Source organism: Thermothelomyces heterothallicus (genome assembly GCF_042370625.1).
Source record: "Thermothelomyces heterothallicus CBS 202.75 unplaced genomic scaffold P884_scaffold_13, whole genome shotgun sequence".
Classification (NCBI taxonomy): Eukaryota; Fungi; Ascomycota; class Sordariomycetes; order Sordariales; family Chaetomiaceae; genus Thermothelomyces; species Thermothelomyces heterothallicus.
The window spans coordinates 577260-599093 of record NW_027192574.1 but is presented as its reverse complement, the minus strand read 5'-3'; the positions used below and the strand labels follow the sequence as shown (position 1 = coordinate 599093).

General features: G+C 56.0%; 9 protein-coding genes across 9 annotated transcripts; 4 read left to right on the top strand and 5 right to left on the bottom strand.

The window, feature by feature from the left end:
• Positions 1-1353: 1353 nt before the first annotated feature.
• P884DRAFT_202319 (uncharacterized protein) lies at positions 1354-2543 on the top strand (the record flags this gene model as incomplete). Its single annotated transcript, XM_069438416.1, has 5 exons — positions 1354-1393; positions 1471-1540; position 1693; positions 1752-2064; positions 2395-2543. 5 exons carry the CDS (start codon positions 1354-1356, stop codon positions 2541-2543), a joined length of 573 nt encoding a protein of 190 aa, XP_069297085.1.
• Positions 2544-3064: 521 nt separating this feature from the next.
• Positions 3065-3592, bottom strand: P884DRAFT_201918 (uncharacterized protein; the record flags this gene model as incomplete). The annotated part of the gene is made up of 1 exon (XM_069438385.1): positions 3065-3592. The coding sequence occupies one exon, from the start codon at positions 3590-3592 to the stop codon at positions 3065-3067; it is 528 nt and encodes a 175-aa protein (XP_069297084.1).
• A 944-nt stretch (positions 3593-4536) lies between these two features.
• On the bottom strand, positions 4537-5572 carry P884DRAFT_202190 (methyltransferase-like protein; the record flags this gene model as incomplete). The annotated part of the gene is made up of 3 exons (XM_069438405.1): positions 4537-4985; positions 5056-5143; positions 5225-5572. The coding sequence occupies 3 exons, from the start codon at positions 5570-5572 to the stop codon at positions 4537-4539; spliced, it is 885 nt and encodes a 294-aa protein (XP_069297083.1).
• A 2458-nt stretch (positions 5573-8030) lies between these two features.
• P884DRAFT_308723 (uncharacterized protein) lies at positions 8031-8688 on the top strand (the record flags this gene model as incomplete). The annotated part of the gene is made up of 2 exons (XM_069445155.1): positions 8031-8564; positions 8629-8688. The coding sequence occupies 2 exons, from the start codon at positions 8031-8033 to the stop codon at positions 8686-8688; spliced, it is 594 nt and encodes a 197-aa protein (XP_069297082.1).
• A 214-nt stretch (positions 8689-8902) lies between these two features.
• On the top strand, positions 8903-10560 carry P884DRAFT_330166 (glycoside hydrolase family 62 protein). The gene is made up of 3 exons (XM_069445669.1): positions 8903-8997; positions 9098-10258; positions 10372-10560. The coding sequence occupies exons 2-3, from the start codon at positions 9124-9126 to the stop codon at positions 10389-10391; spliced, it is 1155 nt and encodes a 384-aa protein (XP_069297081.1). The 5' UTR covers positions 8903-8997; positions 9098-9123; the 3' UTR covers positions 10392-10560.
• A 239-nt stretch (positions 10561-10799) lies between these two features.
• On the bottom strand, positions 10800-12923 carry P884DRAFT_244719 (tubulin-tyrosine ligase-like protein). The gene has a single exon (XM_069440389.1). The coding sequence runs from the start codon at positions 12489-12491 to the stop codon at positions 10917-10919; it is 1575 nt and encodes a 524-aa protein (XP_069297080.1). The 5' UTR covers positions 12492-12923; the 3' UTR covers positions 10800-10916.
• Positions 12924-14870: 1947 nt separating this feature from the next.
• P884DRAFT_244716 (uncharacterized protein) lies at positions 14871-17043 on the top strand (the record flags this gene model as incomplete). The annotated part of the gene is made up of 1 exon (XM_069440388.1): positions 14871-17043. One exon carries the CDS (start codon positions 14871-14873, stop codon positions 16998-17000), a length of 2130 nt encoding a protein of 709 aa, XP_069297079.1. The 3' UTR covers positions 17001-17043.
• A 62-nt stretch (positions 17044-17105) lies between these two features.
• Positions 17106-17879, bottom strand: P884DRAFT_201852 (uncharacterized protein; the record flags this gene model as incomplete). The annotated part of the gene is made up of 1 exon (XM_069438380.1): positions 17106-17879. The coding sequence occupies one exon, from the start codon at positions 17877-17879 to the stop codon at positions 17106-17108; it is 774 nt and encodes a 257-aa protein (XP_069297078.1).
• An 859-nt stretch (positions 17880-18738) lies between these two features.
• Positions 18739-21070, bottom strand: P884DRAFT_201873 (uncharacterized protein; the record flags this gene model as incomplete). The annotated part of the gene is made up of 4 exons (XM_069438381.1): positions 18739-19221; positions 19324-20539; positions 20606-20712; positions 20777-21070. 4 exons carry the CDS (start codon positions 21068-21070, stop codon positions 18739-18741), a joined length of 2100 nt encoding a protein of 699 aa, XP_069297077.1.
• Between the last annotated feature and the right edge of the window lie 764 nt (positions 21071-21834).

Here is a 21834-nt window from a genome sequence, read left to right as displayed (position 1 = left end):
GATCGACGCGCGTCTCCCGCGCCGCGACTGGCTGTTTGCCGTGCTGGCGCTCATGATGCAGGCCGCGCTGCCAGCGCGCCGCGGCGCCGGCTACGAACATGACTCGCGCGAGGTTGCAAACACCTGGTTTCCCAGCCGGGCGGCGCTCGCGCGCGGGGAGGGCGCGTGGCGGTTTGCGCCGACCCGGACGGTTTGGAGGGAGCTCGGGAGGCTGTACCACCTGCCCGACAGGCATCTGAAGGGCCACACGGAGAAGGATGAGCACGGGGAGGTTGTAGTGTACCAGAGCAGCCGACTGTGGCTGCTGGAGAGGGCGCTCGAGATCATGCAGGACCGGGAGGCGGTCGAGCCGCTGCCGATGGCTCTCTCGATGGAGCTGGAGCGGGAGCTGCAGTCGCTGTTTCAGCAGGACGCGTCCGAAAAGACGATTGAGGAGTGGTTGGATTGGAGCTTCAAGTTTCCCGAGTACACCGGGAACCTGATGAAGAAGAACGAATATGCGGTGTATGTTCCCTGGACGGGGTACCCAACGGTGCAGGGAGCGCCCGGTCCGGCTTCCGGGCCGTCAGGGCACCCAGGCCAGGGGCAAGCACACGCGATGGCTGCACAGGTTGGAGGGCGAAAGAAGCATGGTCTTGGATCTCTCCATGCGCCGGCGCCAACGAGATACTTCACCGTATCGGAAGTAGGGGAAGCCACCTTGAATGATCCGACAGGGACAAGTCATCTAGCTTTGCTACCTGACGATACGGGAGGCTATGATGTGGTCGACGTCGGCGGTGAGTTTACTTACTTTTTCAGTCCTCCAGACCTGCTAGTTAGTTAATTAACCAAACCAGCCCTCCCAGGTTTCAAGGCCAAGGTTGACACTGAGCCGGTCTTCGAGTCGACGGAGCTGGGCCGTGTCATAGTCTCCCGGAAGCTCGCGAAGGCGCTCCAAGTCAACTGTCGCAAACCGCTCGGGAAGCTCTTAACTTGTAAACACCCGCAAGAGGTGTTTGAACACGACGGACGAGAGGGCCGAGCATTGTGGTGCGTTATTGGAAATTTTGTCTACGACATCACAGGTCTGTCCTTCCCGGTTGCCGTTGAGCGCAGTCGAACTCGTCCGCTGATTGTTTAGCAGCTTTTCCCTTTAACTCCGAGGCAGAGAGAGAAGCACTCGTTGCGCTTGCAAGAGGGAACAAGGCCCCGAGAGAAGCACTGGATGGGCAAGATGTGTCAAGCCTCCTTTCGCGTTTGAGTCCGTACAAGTGCGGCTTTCTTAGGCAGACCAAGGCGGCTATTACCGCGTCGACCCGTCGAACGTTCACTCTTCGCGAGCTTGGAAGATACATCTATCCTCAAACCGGCATGTATTGTGCCATCGACGGCTATGTGTATGATCTTGGGCGTAAGTACAAACCATTGACCATCCTTCTTCCAGTTCCTCGGCTTGACCGGAACGGGCTGATCGACTTCATTAATTAGGCTACCTCCACTCCCACCCGGGCGGCGCTCAGATTCTGTACCAATACGCTGGCCGTGACGCGACCGACGAGTTCAAGCACGCCCACCTTGATTGGCAGCAGACGCTGATGAACCACGACGGCCTCAAGGTTGGGCGCGTGATTGGCGAGATCCCACAAAACAGGGGCATAGAAGAGAGTAAGATTGTCTTGCTCAACCGGGTGTTTGACATTTCCAGTTAAGTGTTTCCCTCCCATCGTTGCCTCGCTTTCGGAATGCTGACTATCAATACGGAAACAGAGCTTCGCTCCGAGGATCCAGACTTCTACAGCGATTTGGCGCCGTATGCGGGCGCCGATTCTACCGACGCTCTGAAAGCCGCGAACGCCCCCCATGCTCTTGTCCGGCTTTTTAGCAGAGGCGACCTCGTTTGTGCCAAGATTGTCCGAGGTACCAAGAAATCTATCGCACCTCCTGAGCTACGCAGACATTGTCGCATACCTAGTGCAGATGAGCGACGGCGGGAACCCAGCGCCGATGATGCGGACTGGCGGGTTTGGGTAGCCGTCCCCGAGGTGGATGGATCGGAGAAGCACATGGTCTACGACGTCACTTGTAGGTTCCGCAATAGTGTCCCTACCTAACTTGAATCCTGGGACCCACGCTAACCTGAGCCCGTACCCAGTCATGGTCATGTTTGGAGGTCCCGACCTGGAGCGGAAACTCCGGGCTTGGCTAGGTAAAGAGGTTCGTGACACGGAGCTAGCCGAGATGCTGCGTACCCGACACCAAAGCTTCGTCATTGGCGAGCTTCATGGAAGCGGAGGCCGATCCGAGAAGGCGTCTGGTGAGTTGAGGCCCAGCTGGCCGAGCATAGGGGTTTCGACCAAGGTCATGCGTAATTATCACCGACTAACTGCTCTTAATTACCACGTATTGAAGGAGCCCGGAAAGGGCAGGTCCAAAGTGACAAACACGGGCGCAGACAAGGACACGGACGCCGAGACGTCGCAGGTTCAAAGAGGCGGGTTGGTGCTGTTGACACCAGCAACTCGGAGATCATCAGCAAGCCGAAGCGGTTCAGAAGTCGGTGATGAGAGGATGTTATTATCTCGATCGCGTTATGTTTGACCTAATTAATAGGTAATCTGCAGGCGCCGATCTGCTTTGGATCAATCACCTGTTATGACACGTTGAGAACAATTCCCCTTTTTTTTTTCTTCTTATTCAAAGAAGCCGTCGCTCAATAATGAGAATAGTCTCTACCTAGACATGTCGAAGGGTCCTGTCTGAAGCAGAGTGGAGGCGGAAGAGGGGGGGATAGGGGGAAACAGTTTCTGAGGAATCGGATGCGGAAATGATCAATGGCCATTTGACTATTAGCCACAAAACGTTCTCTAATTAATTCTTTGAATCATCGTCATGTGACATTCTTCGTTTCGAACTAATTACAACAATCCATTGAATTATCCTACTAGGAATCATGTTTGTCTCTTGGATAATAGGTTAATAGGCAAGGGTATCTATGTTAATAATATTAATTATCAAACGAAGCAAAGTAATTACCTACCCCCAAGAGTCAAACGCCGTGATCAATCAGATAATTAAAGCCCTCTTAACCCCCACCCCTGTTCCCCCCCTGGCCCCCATCCTTCTTCAAGAGCCGTTTCCGGTTGTACAGATCGGTATTGAGCACGTTGGTGAACCCCCTGCTGCGGAGCTCTTCCTGGATCTTGCTCACCAGCCAGCCGTCCCTCAGCCAGCGATCGACCTCGGCGGCCATGAAACCGGGCAGCTTGCGGGCGCGCGGGTCGCTGGCGGTGTCGGAGGGCCCGTGGTTGTGCACCTTGTGCTCCTCGTTGGGGTAGTGCAGGACCCAGACGTCGCTGTCCCTGGCCGTCTCGACGACCTCGAACTTGAAGAGGCAGCCGCACTTCTTGCTGGCGCGGTCCGTCGTCGGCTTGCGCCGGCCCTCGGCCCTGGCCTGCCGCAGCACCGCCTCGTCGACGGGGGCCCGGTGGTGCCGCGCCTCGCCGCCCCGGAAGCACACCCACCGCACCTTGCGCTTGCCCGTCACCTTGGCGCCCGCGATCCGCATGCTGTAGCCGCGCGGGAGCGTCCACGCGTCCAGCTCGTCCTGCATCGTGGCCCGCGACGAGATGGTGTAGCCCTGCGGCGGCGGCTCCAGCGGGGTGAAGGTCGGGTGCGTGGTCGCTGTGGGGTTTCTAATATTGCTCGGGCTGATGCTGACGGTTGAGAGGCTGGGGTTAGCACGGCTGGTGAGGATACCTGCAGGATGTTGTTGCTGCTGATGCTGATGCTGCTGCTGCTGCTGCTGTTGTTGTTGTTGTTGCTGCTGCGACTGCTGTTGTTGTTGCTGTACTCCTGGCTGTGCTTGTTGTAGTGATCCTCCTCCAGCTGCTGGTCCGGGGGTTAGGGGTAGTAGTGGTGGTGGTGGTGGTGGGGCTTGGGAGATGTGCCCCGCCTGGGTCGTCGCCGCCGGGTTCGAGGGAGAAGCTGAAGCAGAGCCAGCGAGGTTGGCGTTGCTGAAGCTGGGTATTTTCAGGGCCGTCTCGATGCGGCAAAGGCGGCGATCGATCGAGGCGAGCGCGTTGAGAATGGTGTTTAGCTGATTTTGCGGGAGCCCGAGTTCCGCCATCTCAAAGAATTGGGCAAGAGCAGAGTGGGCAGCGAGCGCCGAGGGGGTGTGCGGCGCTGGCGCGCGCACTGTGTGTTTCGGCTTGTTTTGCGCGCTGCTGTCTCGCCGGCGTTTGCAGAAAGTTGCAAAAGTTGTTTCTGTGCCTTCGTTGGGTCCTCGGGGCCACTGCTCGACGCCGATGTAGAGAAATCACAAACCGAGATGGACAGTATCAAGCGACGCTCGCAAATGTCGCGTTTCTTGACCTTGAGCATGCCTGCCCGACAGGGCTGAACGTGCGAATCCCGTCACGTGTTCTGCACGAATTTAGAAGGGAGCTGCGGGAACAGAGTTGTGCACATCTGGGCGCCTAACGCGGGGTTGTTGAACTGGAATTTCATCCACACACCTCACCCTTCTTGCCTCTAAGGTTCATGACCCTCGCACCATTATGGATACGGTACCCTGCCGGTTGCAACAGCAGCAACCCAGCTCAGATCCCACCCCTGACCTCCGTACTTTTTTGTGACGTGCTCCTTGATCAGCTGGAGCACTTCCTCCTTCGGGTGCGCCTGCCGTACTTCCTCGGGCCAAGAGCTCATCAAGAGCGCATCCAGCAACGATCCGAACTGCCGAATGAAATGATCCGGGCCGTCGCAGCGGCTAAGGAAAGCGTAGACGTCCACTTTCACGTCCTGTAAACCCCTCGCTTCGAGCGTCTTACGGAGCCAGTTCACATCCGACCAGCTGCCCCAGGCGGTGGTTTGCATCGGCATGTCGATCGGAGCCTCAAAAGGGAACTCCTTGACGGCCTCTTTGATTTCGGTCACCCAGCCGGCCTCCCTGTGCAAGGTGGTGAGGCCGAGGATACCGCCCGGCTGGAGGATGCGGATTGCCTCTGTGAGTGTGGCTCGTTGATCAGCCCTTCTGGTCGATGGTCCCTCATCCGGAGTGGCAGTCGGTCTTACCGTTCAAAGCAGCCTCGGAGTCGGGAATGACGTGGAAGCCAAGGCTGGTCGCGACATGGGTGACGGCGCCATCATCCAGCCCAGTTCTCTGGTTTGCGGTTAATCAGCTCCCCGTCATCCAGCAGAGTCGAAGTCGTCTTCAGGAGGCCTGAATAATAATACTCCGTACCTGGCCGTCAACCTTCCTAACCTCGGTATTCACCCAGCCCTCGCTCTCGTTCCTTTGGCGTGCCACTTCGACCACCTTCTCCGAGAAGTCCCCGCACAGGATACTGCTCGACTTCAGTACGTCGGGCTTGATAAGTTGCTGCAAAAGGGGCGCGACAACGCCCACCCCACAGGCGTTCTCGAAGAGCTTAAAGGGTGTGCTGGTATGCTCGCCGAGGCCCATTTGCTTCAGCAGCCGGGCGGCAAGGGGGGCGCTCACTCGGCGGACATTGTCGAGGAATAGTTCCGTATTGCCATGGCTCTCGATTTCGTTGTAGAACTTGTGCAACTCCTTCGTGCGTGCAGCCATGTTGAACGGGATAGCAAAGCAACTATTAATTAATTAATCGTATCAAATCTGGAAAAAGTCGACCCCAAGTCTGAATGAAAACTGGAATGCGGTCCACTTGCTACGGCGCTAACATTAAGAAAAACACCATCTTAAATAATAAACAACACGCTCAAGAACTTGATCGACCACATATTATCATGTCTCCGAGATGTTTCCGTTGCAGCAGCGAGAAAAGTCACCTTGATACAACGTTCAATCTACAACACTGGAGGTTAACCGACCAATCGAACAGCCAACCTCGCGTTCGAGTGTCGTATGTCCTGTCGCGTAGCTCAGGTTCTTGGGGACATCAAGTAAGGCATGGGGTTACTTGCCGAAAAGTATCCGACCTCCAATGGATCGAAAGGCGAGGTCAGCATGACCGGAACAGATCAGCATTGAACGCCCAATCATTAACCTTTTGCGGATTACGGACGTATGTATGTAATACGTACAATGAGAGGAACCCCGCTTGCGCTTGTGGAAATGAACCTGCATGGAGATGTCATTACGAGGTCCAAGGTTGCTGCTCCAACAATGATCGAGATAGCCATCTAACGCCAACACCTCTTTCAAGATTGTCTTTATTTGAAAAAGAAAAAAAACTAAAAGGAAAATACGATTCAATTATTTAGGTCAGGAAAGTCAGCGCTTGCGGCCGCCTGCCAATGGCCGCCTCGAGCTCAACTTCAAGAGGTTGACAGCTCAAACCTACCAACAGCTGGATTTCGCAAGTCTTCTGCACTCTGTTCTTGTGAAGAACAGGGAATGACAGTTGGTTTTCATGTTCAAAAAGGGAGTCGGAGACATAATTACATTAACACTTTTCGCCCCCACCTCCCAGTCCCTTGTTGGTTGAGAAAAGGCGTAGGGGTCCGCAATTTTACCGCACGCTTGTGGCTTCTGAACCGTCTACAGATATATAATTTATTTTTGGTTACTTTGAGCGTGACTTGGGTGTTCTCGGTGCTCCTGCTGCCCCAACGGCAGGATCAGTTAATTAGACACCCGACTTCGTGCCAGAGGGCGGGGCATGCTAATACTTTCCCTTGTCTGAGCAAGAGTCAGATCCATCAGATGGAATGGCTAATAAGGTGCCCGGTCTTCAGGAGAACCAACATGTCCAGAGGCAGCCTAAATTTGGATATCTGTTAATGAGGAGCTCCCACCGACGTCGGTAGCAACTCGAACTCGGCACCTCTCTTCGCAGCTCTTAGCATCGTGTCTTTGCCAGAACCCACTTCGCCGGCTCGTGAAAGACAAAAGAAACAAAAAATAAAAACAAATTCATCTTGCCATGCGTTTCTTTGCTCTCTTCGGCTTCACTGCCACGCTCTCTCAAGCCGGGGTCGCGCCTCGGAACGACAATCGGACGCCAGAGCATCACGCCAAAAAGGGGAATTGCAGACCAGGGACATAACTCGTGTCTGGACTTTATTGGGCCTGATGGAGCTCCCATTGGCATGAGTGGCATTCATTGCTTCGTCGTATTGACGGTTAGAAGAGGTCGTCAAGTGGGTGACGACGAATTATGGCTGACCAGATGTCTGATTACGTGTTAGTCAAGAGATGGTAAAATAGTAGCAGGTCAACACGTGGCGACGAAATCCACCAGGCATAGATTTCCTAACGGACGACTCCAAAGTTACATTCGTGATACCGAAATGGTAGTAATCAGCGTAAGCAACTGCGGATATGCTGACGACGAAGGGACTTCAACTGGGCTCGGCACTTGGCTTAATTAGCCATTCACATCCTCGCCGTAGTCACATTTAGAGATGGAGATGAGTCCCTCATTGCTTTTCTCGCGCATACGTATACAGGACGGCCAGCCATGGCCGGTGTTCTTGACTTGACCTTTGAAACACCTTTAATTAGTGTTGGATTGAAGTTGTTGGAGCGCGTCACTTATAGTGCATGCCCCAGTTCTCTCCCCTGCAACTTCGGCTGTATTAAATTTGCTGCCCGTGTTGCCGAGCGCCCAATCCCGATTCTTCAGCTCACACTCCTTGGAGCTAACTAATTGTGTGTTCTTTCCCGTGCCTCCTCATCCGCCGAGCAGTCCCCTTCGAGTTGAGATAAGCTTTACACGCTGAACAATGTTCCGCTTAATCAAGTGCGTCTGACCTGGAAATTTTTTTGGAGCTCCGTCGACCTCCGTTCCGAAAAAGCATGACTTATAAAGTTGCTCTGACCCACCCGCATCGTGCTAAAAAAAAAAAAAAAAAAGAAAAAAAGAAAAGAAAAGAAAAACCTTCTGGCGGTGCAGGGCATGTTGGCTAGGTAAGTACCTACACAAGTTGCATGCTTGAAGAGAAACCAATAGAAGTGACTCGAGGCTGACATTCGTTCTGCAACAGACAACTTGAAGGCTTAAGGCTAAATCGCCCAGTAGTAATTATTGGGCATTACCCAGACTCGCGCATCAAACAAAAAAATGGGCGACGAGTTCGAAATGCTTTCCTGTGTCAACGAACTCAGCAGCCTCATCCTGGAGCCCATCGTTCTCGACCCTTTCCCCGCGGAGGCTAAGTTCAAGTTGAATAACGAGAGACTATTAACAAACAAGGGAAACCTGCAAAAGTTCCGAGTCAAAGTCAACAGCCGCCACCACAGCCGGGAACTCGCCGCAGCTGTACTCTCATTGGAGCGCATCTACACACAAATGTCCCTGTCGGAGAACTTGCACGCAGCGTGGGATTGCAGCGTTCCGCTCGCGAATACTTCCCCGGATTCCGCCTGGCCCGGCACGCCAAGCCGCCTTAGCGGGAGACGCCCGTCCCGGCGACCCGGTTTAGCCGTTGCGATCCTTGCCAGAGGTCGGCCAGTTGAGCTTGCCAAGCAACGGAGCGCCCGAGCGCGTTCCGCCTTCTCGCTGGCTCTGCTGTGGTGCAACCTTGGGCAGCCCAAAGGGCCGCTTTTTCTGCGACTGGCATGGAACTGCACCAGTGGAAACGCGCCCACGCCGAGGGTCTGCCTTGTGGAGACCGTTCCGTTGCCCGAACTAATAACTACACCCTTTCCCCCCTTCCGAGAAAGAGCGGAGGCCGGCCTTCAACTTGGCGCAAGTACGGACCATCTGGCAGGATTGCTAGTGTAATGGCTGAGCATCGGCAGTTGCAGAGTGGCTGATGCTCCTCTTCGTGATTGATGGAGGAATAAAGGAGCCATGCCCGTGCCGGCGTGTATTAATTACTTGTAGTGCAGAGGGTCCGAGGCGAGCCCCTGAGATCTTGTGATCTGCACAGCTGGGTCCAGAACGCAGTGGAGCGCGGATATGGCTTCCGTGCCTAGTACGGCAAGTGCCCGGTATGTATGTATGTACATGCATACATACACCAAAGCTCTCACGATGTTCAGGACGTCTAGGGTCGTGGGCGTGAGCAACACATGTTAGTTATAAAGTAAGTATGGGCTGCTCCCCGTGTTCCCACCCACCGCCGAAGTACGAAGTAATATTAAGTCATTGGGCGGATCCAACTGACTGTGCCCGGCCGTGTGAAGCAGAGAAAAAGGAGGACGGCGCCATCATGCGTCTCGGCAAGACGGACCTCAGCGTCGCGCTGCTCGCGTCGGCCCTACCCGCAACCCAGGCGGCGTGCAGCCTCCCCTCGTCCTACCGGTGGACGTCGACGGGCGCGCTGGCTCAGCCCAAATCGGGCTGGGCTAACCTCAAGGACTTCACCCACGTGCCCTACAACGGCAAGCACCTCGTGTACGCGAGCTACTACTCTAACGCGTACGGCTCAATGAACTTCGGCCTCTTCTCGGACTGGAGCGAGATGGGCTCGGCCAGCCAGAACCAGATGAGCCAGGCCGCCGTCGCGCCCACGCTCTTCTACTTCTCCCCAAAGAACATCTGGGTCCTGGCCTACCAGTGGGGTGCCACCCCTTTCTCCTACCGCACGTCGTCCGATCCGACCAACCCCAACGGCTGGTCCGCTCCCCAGCCGCTCTTCTCGGGCTCCATCTCCGACTCGGACACGGGCCCCATCGACCAGACCCTGATCGGCGACGACAAGAACATGTACCTGTTCTTCGCCGGCGACAACGGCAAGATCTACCGCGCCAGCATGCCGCTCGGCGACTTCCCGGGCAGCTTCGGCTCGGCCGCCACCGTCGTCCTGAGCGGCGGCCGCTACGACCTGTTCGAGGCCGTCCAGGTGTACACGGTCGTCGGCCAGAGCTCGCCGACGTACCTGATGATGGTCGAGTCCATCGGCGCGCGCGGGCGCTACTTCCGCTCCTACACGGCCAGCCGGCTCGACGGCGCGTGGACGGCCCAGGCGGCCAGCGAGAGCCAGCCGTTCGCCGGCGCGGCCAACAGCGGCGCCTCCTGGACCGGCGACATCAGCCACGGCGACCTCATCCGCGTCGACGCCAACCACACCATGCCCGTCGACCCCTGCCGCCTCCAGCTGCTCTACCAGGGCCGCTCCGGCGACAGCGCCGACTACAACTCCCTCCCCTACCGCCCGGGCCTGCTCACCCTGCAGGCCGCTTCTTCCGGCGGCGGCGGCGACAACGACGGCGGTGACAACAACGGCGGCGGCGGCGGTAGCGGCGGCGGCGCAACCGTCCCCCGGTACGGCCAGTGCGGTGGCCAGGGCTACACGGGGCCGACAACGTGCGAGAGCCCATACACGTGCAAGTACCAGAACGATTGTAAGTGATGTCTTATTTAACTCTGTTTTTTTTTTTTTTTTTTTCCTCTCTCTCGTGAATCCCGTAGATAATAATTAGCCAGTGTGAATCAAGTGACTAACAATTCTTGAAAGGGTACTCCCAATGCCTCTGACAAGCGATGGAGTAAGTAAATAGTAATAAATAAAAGTGGGTGAGAGCGGCCTTGAAGCTGCGGGTTCCCTTCTCTACGGCTGAGTTCGGATGTATGCATACGTAGGTATATTTAGTACGAAAATATTGCACATACCTACCTTTGCACTATAAATTACTTATTACACGCCATCATCTATCATCCTCGTTGTGTGTTACGTGCCCCGTGTGCCCACCAGATATCACGACAGGTAATTATCTATGTAATTACTTGGCGAGGAACAAGCAGGAATTACTCAACTAATTAATACATTTATTTAGGCGTTGAAGACAGCAAAACAAGAGGATCGAAGATTCTCTATTATTCCGCTCTATTCCCCTCTAATCCGTACTCCGCTCTATTTCGCCCTCCTCCCGCCCTCCTCCCTCCCTCCTTCGTTCTACCCGCTCTATCCCGCTCTATCCCTTGAATCGCCGATTGCTGACATCATTTGGGGGGGCCGCCCCTTGGCTAATAACGGCCGGCAAGGGGCAGCTCTCACTCTTCTCACTCGGGAATGATCTCGGTGATGTTGCTCTTGCCCAGCTTCGCCGTCTCATCCAGCACCTCCACCAGCCGGCCCTTTACCTCGGCGTGTCTCGGGTCATCTCCGACGCGGGCCCGGCCCATGTGCTCCATGGCGGTGTGGACGACGGCCTCGAGGAGCCTCAGCGCGACCGGCCCGGCCACGGGATTGTCGTAAAAGGCGGGCGTCTCGTTCACCTCGAGCAGCCAGGCGTTCCCGCTCGTGTCGAGCAGGAAGTCGAGCCCGAACACCTCGAAGGCCTTGTCCACCGTGACGAACTTGTCCGCCATGGTGTGCGCCGCCGCCCGGAACAGCTCGGCCGTGACGCCGCAGACCTGCCCGAACACGTCCGTCTTCCAGTCCGGCCGCCGCGCCTCCTCCTCCTCCTCCTCCTCCTCCTCCTCCTCTCCCAGGTCCCAGAAAGCCCGCATCGTCCGGCCGGCCGCGACGTCGTCCTCGTCCCGCATGGCCGAGTTGGTCAGCGCGGCCCGCATGTTGGGCCGCTCCCCGACCCAGGGGCCCACGTACGGCTCGGCGGCCAGCAGCACCAGCATCTCGCGCGCCACGTACACCCGGAGCCGCCCCACGGCCAGCGCGTAGGCGCGGATGTGCCACTTGCGCCCGCCCCCCAGCGTCGGCACCGCGGCCAGGTACCGCTGCGCGGCGAAGGCCCGCATCTGCGCCGACGGGATCCGCCCCCCTTCCTTGAAGACGTATCGCGGCTTCTTGTTCTTGCTCTTGCTCTTCTTGTCGACAACGAGGGGCGGCGGGGGCGTCGCCGCGGCGGTCGGGCTGCTGACGGTGAAGAGGGCGTCGAGGGATTGGAGACCCGGGCTGGTCAGGGTCGGGGACTGTTCCTCGGTCATGTCCGCTTTCGTCTCCACTTGCTCGTCCACATCCTTCTCCGCCTCCGCCTCTTCCTCATCCTCTTCGTCGTTATCATCGTCATCATCATCATCATCATCACCATCTTCTTCTTCTTCTTCTTCTTCTTCTTCTTCTTCGTCGTCGTCGTCAGTCTCGTTCTCGACCAGTTCCAGGTGGCTTGCCAGCTCCCGGACGGTGCTGAACAGCCGGATGCCCATTCCCGAGTCGACCAGCGCGGGCTTGAGGATCCACCACTCGCGGTCCTCGGGCTCCCGGGCCTCGTTCTGCTCCAGCGAGGACAGCAGCGAGAGGTCGTCGGCCGCCATCAGGGCGTCGTCGACGTACTCGGCATAGTCGAGGGTCAGCCGCACCGTGTGCGGGTAGTGCTTCCGGAGGATGCTCTCGGGCCGCTTGGCCGTCCAGTACCCGACGAGGGCGGCCAGGTGGTCCTTGCGCGCGAGCGCGTCGCTGTTGGGGTACGCGTTGATGAGCGAGCGCCTCGCCGCGTTGGCGGCGGCAAAGTGCCCCGTCAGAGAGCAGCCGTCGCAAAACTGGAAGAGGGCGTCCACGCCGCCCTCGGGCAGGTCTCCCACGTCGTCCACCCAGACGACATCTGGCACGTGCTGCCGGACGAACGCCTTGATGTGCTCCTTCAGCCAAGGAGCCGACGGGTTGATGAAGGCGTGCATGGTTCGTCGGGTGGTTGGTCGAGTGGTTGGCTCTCGCCCTCTTGCTCTCACTCCCTTCACAGAATGAGTCTTCTTCTTCTTCTTCTCCTTTTGGTGAGGGATATCAAACGAGTAAATACGCCGTGTAATGGTCTGTTGTCCGGGTCATTGAATAGCCCTCCGAGCCTGTCCTAATTATTTACCCTGGCAGCGAACTTCCACGTCCTCACACAGCACGGCCTATGATCCTTTTCCCCCAAACACCAACACCACCTGAACCGATAGCCTCGATTTGTCACGGAGCGGACCGCTTGCGGGGGTCCCAAAATGGTCTGCGGGAAGAAAAGATTTAAACCAACTGGCCATGCACAGAGGCACGGAGAAACAGGGGGATCATGGCCGATCAGAGATAGATCGAGGGAACCAAAACACCGGTTGCCCAGGAATCAGGAGTTCTGGGTTAGATTTGGCTACCGAGTATAAATACAATTCAAATGCCAAATGCCAAGAGGGACCCAATGCCAAGCAGGAAGTGCGGATTTCACTTACATAAGAACCGAGTCCTCCTCCGAGTGCTGTGTTGTTTTTCGACCTTTCTATTGGAACTCGACAGTTTCAAAACGTAACTCGGGACAATCGATTTGATGCCGAGTTCTTGGCCGCACTGCGCTCCCGGTGATCGTTGCATCGCACCTGCAATGAAGAAGGGCTTTCCTGTCACGGAGGCATCTCCACGCACCGGAAGCACGGAGAGGGAACGGGGCGATTGCAAAACCCTGGTCTGGCTCAGTATTAGGTCCCTTCCATGTGCTGATCATGACGAATATGGGGTGACCAGAAGCTATCTTCAGGGCCGAAAGCCCGTAGTGGGAGACCAAGACGAATGAGTGAAGTAAAATTTGTCTTTTTTCTTTTTTTTTTTGGGGGGGGGGGGGGGGATGGAGGGGGGCTGTAATGTGTGGTAGGACTGAATATTACTTCCGATGAGCCTAGATGCAATTGACTTCTTCCAGAAAAGAAAAGAAAAGGAGGGTAGTGGAATCTTCATACAGGCCTATACGGCACCTATTGTGGCGACCTTGACTACCTTGTGTTTGGGACGATCCTGGTGGCGTTGAGCCTTCCCGAGGCCGCGGCTCGTGTGGAGAAGCTGCGAATATTCCAAGACGAAGGCCTGTGTTTTGGTCGTCTCTCGGGAAAGAGGCCGGGGCTGATTGAAGAGAATCAGGATGAAGCCCGGGCGACGTTGGCTCATTGCGTAAACGCTCTGCGCTGGAGGAGAGCCCTTCTAATTCTGGCCGCACAGGACAGCGCCCCGGCCTCCTGCATGCAGGGCGCTTGAAGCTGGATGTGTGAGGCGTGTCCCTGGCGTCGCCAAGTGCACAGGGATTCGGCGCCTTCCACTATGGAAGAGGAAACAAAGGCCGTTACAGCCTTGGTCCGTACATAATATTATATATATATATATATATATATATATATATATATATATATACATACATACCATCATATCCGTGAGACTGCAATCATCAACGACGCATCTGGTTGTAGTCCATGTAGAGTACTGTTACATACACACTGGTAAGTCCCTTTGAGACAGTCGCCGCCTATTGGCCTGGTCCAGCTCGTGGCTGGCCGGAAGCGGAAGTCGGCGGGTTGGAATGTGGCAGGTGACCTCTGCGACGTGACGGTCTGGCACATTCTTTGTGTCATGATGAAGACGTGATTCCATGTTTGCTGAGCCGTTATAAGAGAAACTTCTAATTAACAACCACAAGTTTTTTTTTTTTTTTTTTTTTTTTTTTTTTTTTTTTGGCGGACTTGCACTGCACGCTTAATCGCCCTCCAACACTTGTCGTTCTGATTGCTGCGCCATAGCCATGAACTTGAAAAGTTACGTCCGACTCAACCCATACTTTGACGATGAAAAGCACGGGAGAGGAGACGATGAGGGACAAAGCAGAACAGCGCTAGCGGGATCGATGGTCCTACTAGCGATGGCTGTTCTGGGGTCGTGGCTCTTATGGAATTGGTTTCGGCCATGACGGCAGGAGGTAATTAAATACACTTTCTCGTCCAAGAATCGGTTGCGTTGGTTCAGGCTTACAAGGTAAGATCAGATACCAAATCGATTGCCGGCTTGTGAATGAAATTGGAATGCGTGTTGGCTGCGTAAAGTAGTCCGTACATGTCCGTTCACACATTCCAGTTTAGTAGCGGGGCGATGGGATACGGACTTCAAGGAGCTCGCTTTCGCACCCCGACCAACGCACACCGCCCTGGCAGAATTCCCAAGCCCCACTAAAAATTCCTCGAGAACATCGTGATTGCGATGCTGCGATTGAGAGCTCTTGCGTTTCCTTTACCCTCCCCATTTTCCCAGGTCCTAATCTATTGAAGATGGCCAAGAATAAAACAACAAAGCGCGAAAGCGCACCGGTCACCAAGATTACCGACCCCCGTTTCGCAAATTTCGAAACGGACCCAAGGTATAAGCTGCCGTCGAAAAAGACCCTCAAGACCAAGATCGACAAGCGTTTCTCGCGCGTGCTCAAGGATGCCGATTTCGTCGCCACCGCAAAGGTCGATCGCTATGGCCGGAAGCTGAAGACGGACACCAAGAAGAAGGCGCTGCAGCGACTCTATGAAGAAGAGGGTGAGGACGAGCATGACCCAGGGGAGGATGCGCAGGTCGAGGACGATGACATTGTTCGCCGCGAATTAGAGAAGGCCGACGCGAAATACGATCCGGCTCGTGGCGGCGGTTTCTCCTCTTCCGAGTCGGACTCAGATTCGGACGAGGATTCAGAATCCGAAGCGGAACCGGAAGCCGAGGACGAAGAGGAGGAGACGCGGCCTGGCATTCATCTCCGCCGAGAGAAGCAGCAGGTCGAGGAGGGCGAGGTTACAAACCGATTTGCCGTTGTCAACATGGACTGGGACCATGTCAAGTCCGTAGACCTCCTGGCGCTGTTCTCCAGCTTCGTCCCGCCTGGTGGTCGCATCGAGAAAGTGTCCATCTACCCTAGCGAGTTCGGAAAAGAGCGAATGCAGCGTGAGGAGTTGGAAGGCCCTCCCAAAGAGATCTTTAAGAAGAGCAAGGAATCGGACGATGAGGATGACGATGAAGACGATTCGGAATCTGACAGTGAGAGCGACGACGATGATGATGGCACGGGCGATTCGGACGAGGAGGTCAAGAAAGAGCTGCTGGGAGAGGGCAACGATCAAGATTTCGACAGCGATGCGCTCCGGACCTATCAGCTTGAGAGGCTGCGATACTACTACGCAGTAGTAGTGTGTTCGGACAAGAATACGGCGCACAAAATTTACGAAGCAACCGACGGTAGTGAATACCTATCGTCTTCCAATTTCCTCGACCTCCGCTTTGTTCCGGACGATGTGACATTTGACGACGAGCCCAGGGACGAGTGCGACAGTGTCCCCGCCGGGTATCAGCCCGTCGAGTTCACCACGGACGCCCTGCAACACTCCAAGGTGAAGCTGACCTGGGATATGCACCCAGAAGAGGCGTCTAGAAAAGAGTCCATCAAGAAGGCATTCAGCGGGAGCCGCGCGGACATCGCTGAGAACGACTTGAGGGCGTACTTGGCAAGTGATAGCGAGAGCGATGACGGGGAAGGTGACGATGTTCCTGCGGAGGAACGGGGTGAGGACGGAGCACCGCTCAGCAAAAAGGAGATCGCGAGACGCAAGATGCGCGCAGCGCTGGGTCTCAGCGACGAACCTGCTCCAAAATCTTCAAATTCCGGGCCCGTTGGAGAGATGCAGATCACCTTCACCCCTGCCCTGTCCGAGAAGCCGAAGAAGGACGGAGCTGAAGAAACAACCATTGAGAAGTACAAGCGCAAGGAGAGGGAGCGAAGGGAGAGGAAGAGAGCCATGGCCCTTGCCAAGAGGGAAGGCATCGATCCGAATGCGGTTCAGAAACAGCAGGCGGAAGGAGGCGAAGAAGATCTAGGTTTCGACGACCCGTTCTTCACAGCCGAGCCAGTCAAACCTTCCAAATCAGCTCTCCGCAAGGAGGAACGGCTGAAGAAGCGTGCCGCCAGGGAGAAGGAGGAGGCGGAGAATGCTGCACAAAAGGCGCAGCTAGAACTGCTGATGGCGGACGAGAACGGCGGCGGCGCCCACCTTGACCACTTCGACATGAAGGAGATCGCGCGGGCGGAGAAACTAAAGGGAAAGAAGAAGAAGAAGGGCAAGAAGGTGGCTGAGAACAATGGGGGCCTGCAGGAGGATTTCAAGATGGATGTCGAGGATTCTCGGTTCAAGGCCGTGTTTGAAAACCACGAGTTTGCCATCGACCCGTCCAACCCCAAATTCAAGGCGACGCAGGGAATGAAGAAGTTGTTGGAAGAGGGCAGGAAAAAGCGCAAGGCCGGGCCCGAGGACTCCCCGAACGGCAAGCGGGATCAGCGAGATTCCAAGAAGGCCAAGGCGGACGGAGACCAGGAGCTCAGCACGCTGGTGGAATCCGTGAAGAAAAAGGTCAAGGCGAAGAGGTAGTACAGAGAGTTTTGATTGACAGCTTAACTACGCCTATTAAAATCAAACGCATTCCACCACCCCGCGCAACCTATTAATCCTCATCCCCAACACAGCATGCAATCATCAAGCTTCCGCGCCGACGACTAGGCGGCAGAACCGTGGCCGCGCGGCCGTGCACGGAGCCCACTCTCCAACCCCATCCCTATTCCCATCCCAACCACCGGAGACGAGCTCGCTGCCGCCCTTCACTCGCCAGCTTACCGCGATAGCAACCGACATCCAAACCACCACTAGCAACACCCACGAGACCACGACACCCGCCTGGTGCACTCTCCACCACCAGCCGCGCCTCCGCCTCCTGTCCGCCAGCCCCGACCCAGTAGCAAGGGTTTCGAGCTCCCGCTCGTGCTTGGTCGGTTCCGGGTAGGAGGAGTCCGAGTCCAGATAGTCGGACAGGTCGAGAAGCGTCTCAAAGTAGCATGGTCCCTGGCCAGGCGCGGCGCCCTCCGTGCTGTCCTTGCAACTGTTGTCGGCGGCGGCGGGATCGGGGAAAGTGTGGTAATAATAGCGGTAGCGGTACGGGGGTGGCCGCCGGTTGCCGCGCTCCGAGTGAGGGGCGGGAGTGCAGGAAAGGGGCGTCGCCTCCGTGCGGCCGCCGCCATCGTCTTCGCCCTCTTTGAAACGGTCGTGGGCCGGCCGTGGGGGGAGCCGTTTGGCACTTCGAACAGGTGGGACGTAGGCGTAATACTCCGAGGCCACGGGAGCAGCGGGTGACGTGGGCACAAGGGGGGGCTCGTCACTCCCGCGCCCGACACACGGCGCCGCCGGGGCCGCGTAATAGCTGGTGTCGTGACCTTCCCAGGCGGAGTGCTCGGCGGGCTCGTCAGGAAAGGACATGGCGGTGGCTCTCCACGTTTGTTGTGTGTGTGTCCCGTCGGGCTTAAGAGGAGGCTTCACAACGAACTTGACGTGTCTTGTTGTTTGGAAATCCGGTGACAGTGACGATGGGAAGGAGCCAGAGAGGTCTCCGCTAGGTTGACATCTCGACTCCGCTCCGTGGGCTCCTCAGGGAGAGGATAATTATATTCCAGTTCAGTGGCCGCGGGGAAAAAAAAAAGGGGGGGGGGGGATGGTTTGGCATCAGGTTGCGAGAGAGGATGGTCTGCGCTCTGGCAAGGAACTTTCGACAAGGCGCAGGCTGCGGATCATTCAAGCGACGCGATAATATTGCACAATCAGCTTGTCAATCGCTGAACTCTAGTGGGCCAATTGATGGCCGCCCGAGGCCAGGGCGGCCAACGGATTCAATCTCTTGCCACTATTAACGGCCAGGCGAGTGGCGCCTATTAAATATTAAAGAGAAGAGAAATGCCCCCAAGGTCGAGAGGCCAGAGGCCGGCCCCTTAGCATGGCCCCGCGGCAACGAGGAGGCGCAGCAAGTCGTAAACTGGATGGGTATTCCAGATGTCAAGAAGCATTTGTTCTCTGACGTCCTTTTGCAACATCTATACAAAACATTTGCAGTTCAACTCGAACCCTCCCAATTAAACAACTGGAGGGAACCCCACACGCGCATTGGTAGAATCAGTAATTAATGCGTGGAGTGGTATTTAATTAATAGATATCCAGAAGGCCACCTGACAATGAAAAAAAAAAGAACCCAATCTCAAACCTAGCGGTCAGGTAATTAACAGCAACTAAGAAACGAATCAGTAAAACGGGCAGAGCATTGATCATCAGTATTGAAACGTCCTTCTCAAAATCCACCCGTTCCCCTGAGCCTCGCAACAGCGCCCTTGATGCCCTTCACCCACCCGAACACGCCGCCGGCGTCGGGCCCTATCGCCCCGTCGGCTTGCCGCCCCTCCGCGTCCCTCCAGACGCCGTCCTCGCGGTTGACGGCGCCGAAGAGCGCGGTGTTCTGGTTCCGCTGCAGCGCGTCAAGCCAGGTTGCGCACAGCGCGGGGCTGTCGATCAGCGCGTTGACCTCCTCGCTGTGGAACCAACTTTGGGTGTCCTGGTTGCCGTTGCCCTGGATGGCGACGCGGCCGTCGGCGATCAGCAGCTTGACGTGGCTGCTGCGCTGCCGGCGGGCCTGCGACACAGGCGCCGTTCGGTCCTTGGCCACGTACCAGTGGTAGTGCAGGTGTCGGCGGCCGGCGGGGGACAGGGACGGAGAGGCGTGAAGGGCCGCAGCGACCTTCTCGTTGTGGCCGCCTTGGCGGGGGAGGAGCTCGCCCTAGTTATGAAGAAAAGGGAGATGCGATTAGTAAGGGAAAGGAGACGGGAAACAATAGAACGGCCAAGAAACAACCTGGTCAAAGGGTCAAAGGGGACTTACGGCGTCGTTGTAGCTGAGAGAGACGTAGCAGTACACATCTACACCTCTCTCGCACGCTTCGATGATGGCCGGAATGAGGGGGGAGGCGTTAAGGGTTGGGGAGATGATGTAGACACTACCTTTGGCGTAGCGCAGAGCGGATAGCCAGGCGGCGTTCTGAGGAGTGGAGACGGATGAATGGGTTGGCGGACCGTAAGGCGCGCGGTTGACGAGAGCCATCGGATAAGGAATCCGGGTTTGGTGCGGGATATACGGTGTCATGAAGTTCTCCGGGGGGCAGCCCGGGGCGTCGGGGTCTCCGGGCAGACCTTGGCTGACGGTGTGGTTGAGCAGCTCGGTAACCGCTTGCAGGTGTGTTCTCCCTGGTTTGGGCGCCAAAAACGACTGGACACGGGCTACCTCCCCTGTGATATCGTCATCATAGTGCGGATCGTCGGCGGTGTGCGCTGCGAGGGCGGATGGTTCGCGTCCCACGCTTTGGGTGGGAGAAGTGCTGACTGTTCGGCCAGCTTCGCCAATCCCATCTCGTTCGGGAGTCGATATCTGAGGACTGGACTTACTCTGGTGTCCGGCCGTACCATTGAGATTCACACCCCCGTCAGCAAAGTGTGCCGCACTCTCGCCAGCGCCCGCTCCAGTCACAGGCTCCCCAGCCCCTCTAGCAGGCCATACCTGCAACCCTCCATGACCAGTTGCGTCAGCCGAGCCGGTTGGGCAAGGTAGTGGTGGATTCAACCTTTTGTTCCAGGATATCAAAGCCATGTCGTAGAGCGAATCGACGATCGGCCCTTCCAAGTGCACCATCATCTCGAGGTTGTCGTTATCCTGGATATTGTTGCTCTGCAGAAGGGCAATCCTTCGATCAACCAACATATACTTGGCGTGAAAGGTCCCCATCAGTGGGGTGTGGAAATTCATAATCTCCATGTCGATGTTCGGGATCTCATCCGGATGCGGCAAGTTGACATTTTGGCTGGTAGCCTCTCTCTCACAAACGAGATAGTGAGGCTTGTAGAGCTGTCTGGGGCTTCCCCGATCGTAGAGGATCTTGAAAACGATTTTTGCACCCCTCGCACCGGCTCGGCAATCGAGTTCCCTGATTGCATTCGTAATGTACCTGGAGGCCACGCTGTTTTGCCAATAGTTGGTTGCCAGGTATACTTCCTTCTGCGCTTGAACAATGACATTGGACATATGGCGGACAATATCGGGCAAGCTTTGCGCCAGGGTTAGCATGTTTGCCTATGCATTTTTAGACGCGGCAATGCTGGTAAGGACGTACACAGAGATGATGGTAAGAGGCACTGTTCCATAACTTCCCATCAAGGAAGGGCTGACCATGGCTCGGCGAGGATCTTCGTTAAGGGTAGACAGCGCATCTTGGTATATCTGCCGCTCCTGTGAGCTGTTGGTGTCCTGGGGCTGGTCTAGCGCTTCATGGGGCTGCACTCACCGCAAGGAACAAGTCGCTTGGTCTGGTTGGTCCCCATTTCCCACATTCGGCCGCCCTCTTCAATCTATCGTGCTCAGTGAGCTCCCAACTGCTCTTGTCATTCTCATCGCCGACCTCTTGCTTGCTCTTTGCAGCCGACCTAGTAGCGCGGTGACCGTAAAGCTTCTCCCAGGCGTCGCCGGGAGATAGTGTCGCATCGCGAGCCAGAAGCGATGAGGCGCTCTCGCTCGACGTACACAAACGAACGATCTGCTCGCTGATTTGAGGTTGAATGGCTTGCTGATGTTTCGTCATTCTGGATACGCAGGTTCGTGCGGCGGATGTAAGGTTATAGCTCGCTGATGAACAATAATTAATTATAACAATGATAGTGTGATTGCAGTCGACCGACCTAAAATTTAATTATTTCATTAATTACTGCTCTGACTGGGTGACTGCATGGCCACACATAGTAGTAACCTGGGGGCGAGACGATAAAGCCAAGGTGTTGATTAATTATTCGAGGATCAAGCTATATCCGAGGGTTGGCTGTCGTCACCTTCCCAGAAATAATTTCGAAAGAATGAAAGAGGCTAGGGAAGGGGCTCAGGGTCCTGTGAACAATCGCGCTATATTAATTATCGACAGATAATTATGGTGTCCAGTAATTATCCGTTCAGATCTCGGAAAATCAAGCCGCTTCTCATAATCTTCTTACTCCGTAAAACCTAGAGCAACTACGGTGATATGGATAATAGTAGCTGACTTTTCTATTACCTGCTTGGTAGTCGCGTGGCGAGCCCTCAAGGAGTCGTTGCGAAGGCGATGTTCAGTGTAAGCGATAAAGATGACGTCAAACGCGCGGATGCCACTATAACCTAGTTGCACATATCCGGCTCGGTTAGGCCAATCGCTAGTAAGGCGGCCCGAGGCCACGGCGGAAATGCGGAGAGAGCACGTGCTGTTTGTTTAGTTCGTGGCTGAGCTGGCCGACAATGCTGTGTAGACGGGCCTGCAAGAAAGATTGTTAACAAAGCATGCTTCTTTGATTACCAATTTCTCACAATCGGAGCCGATTC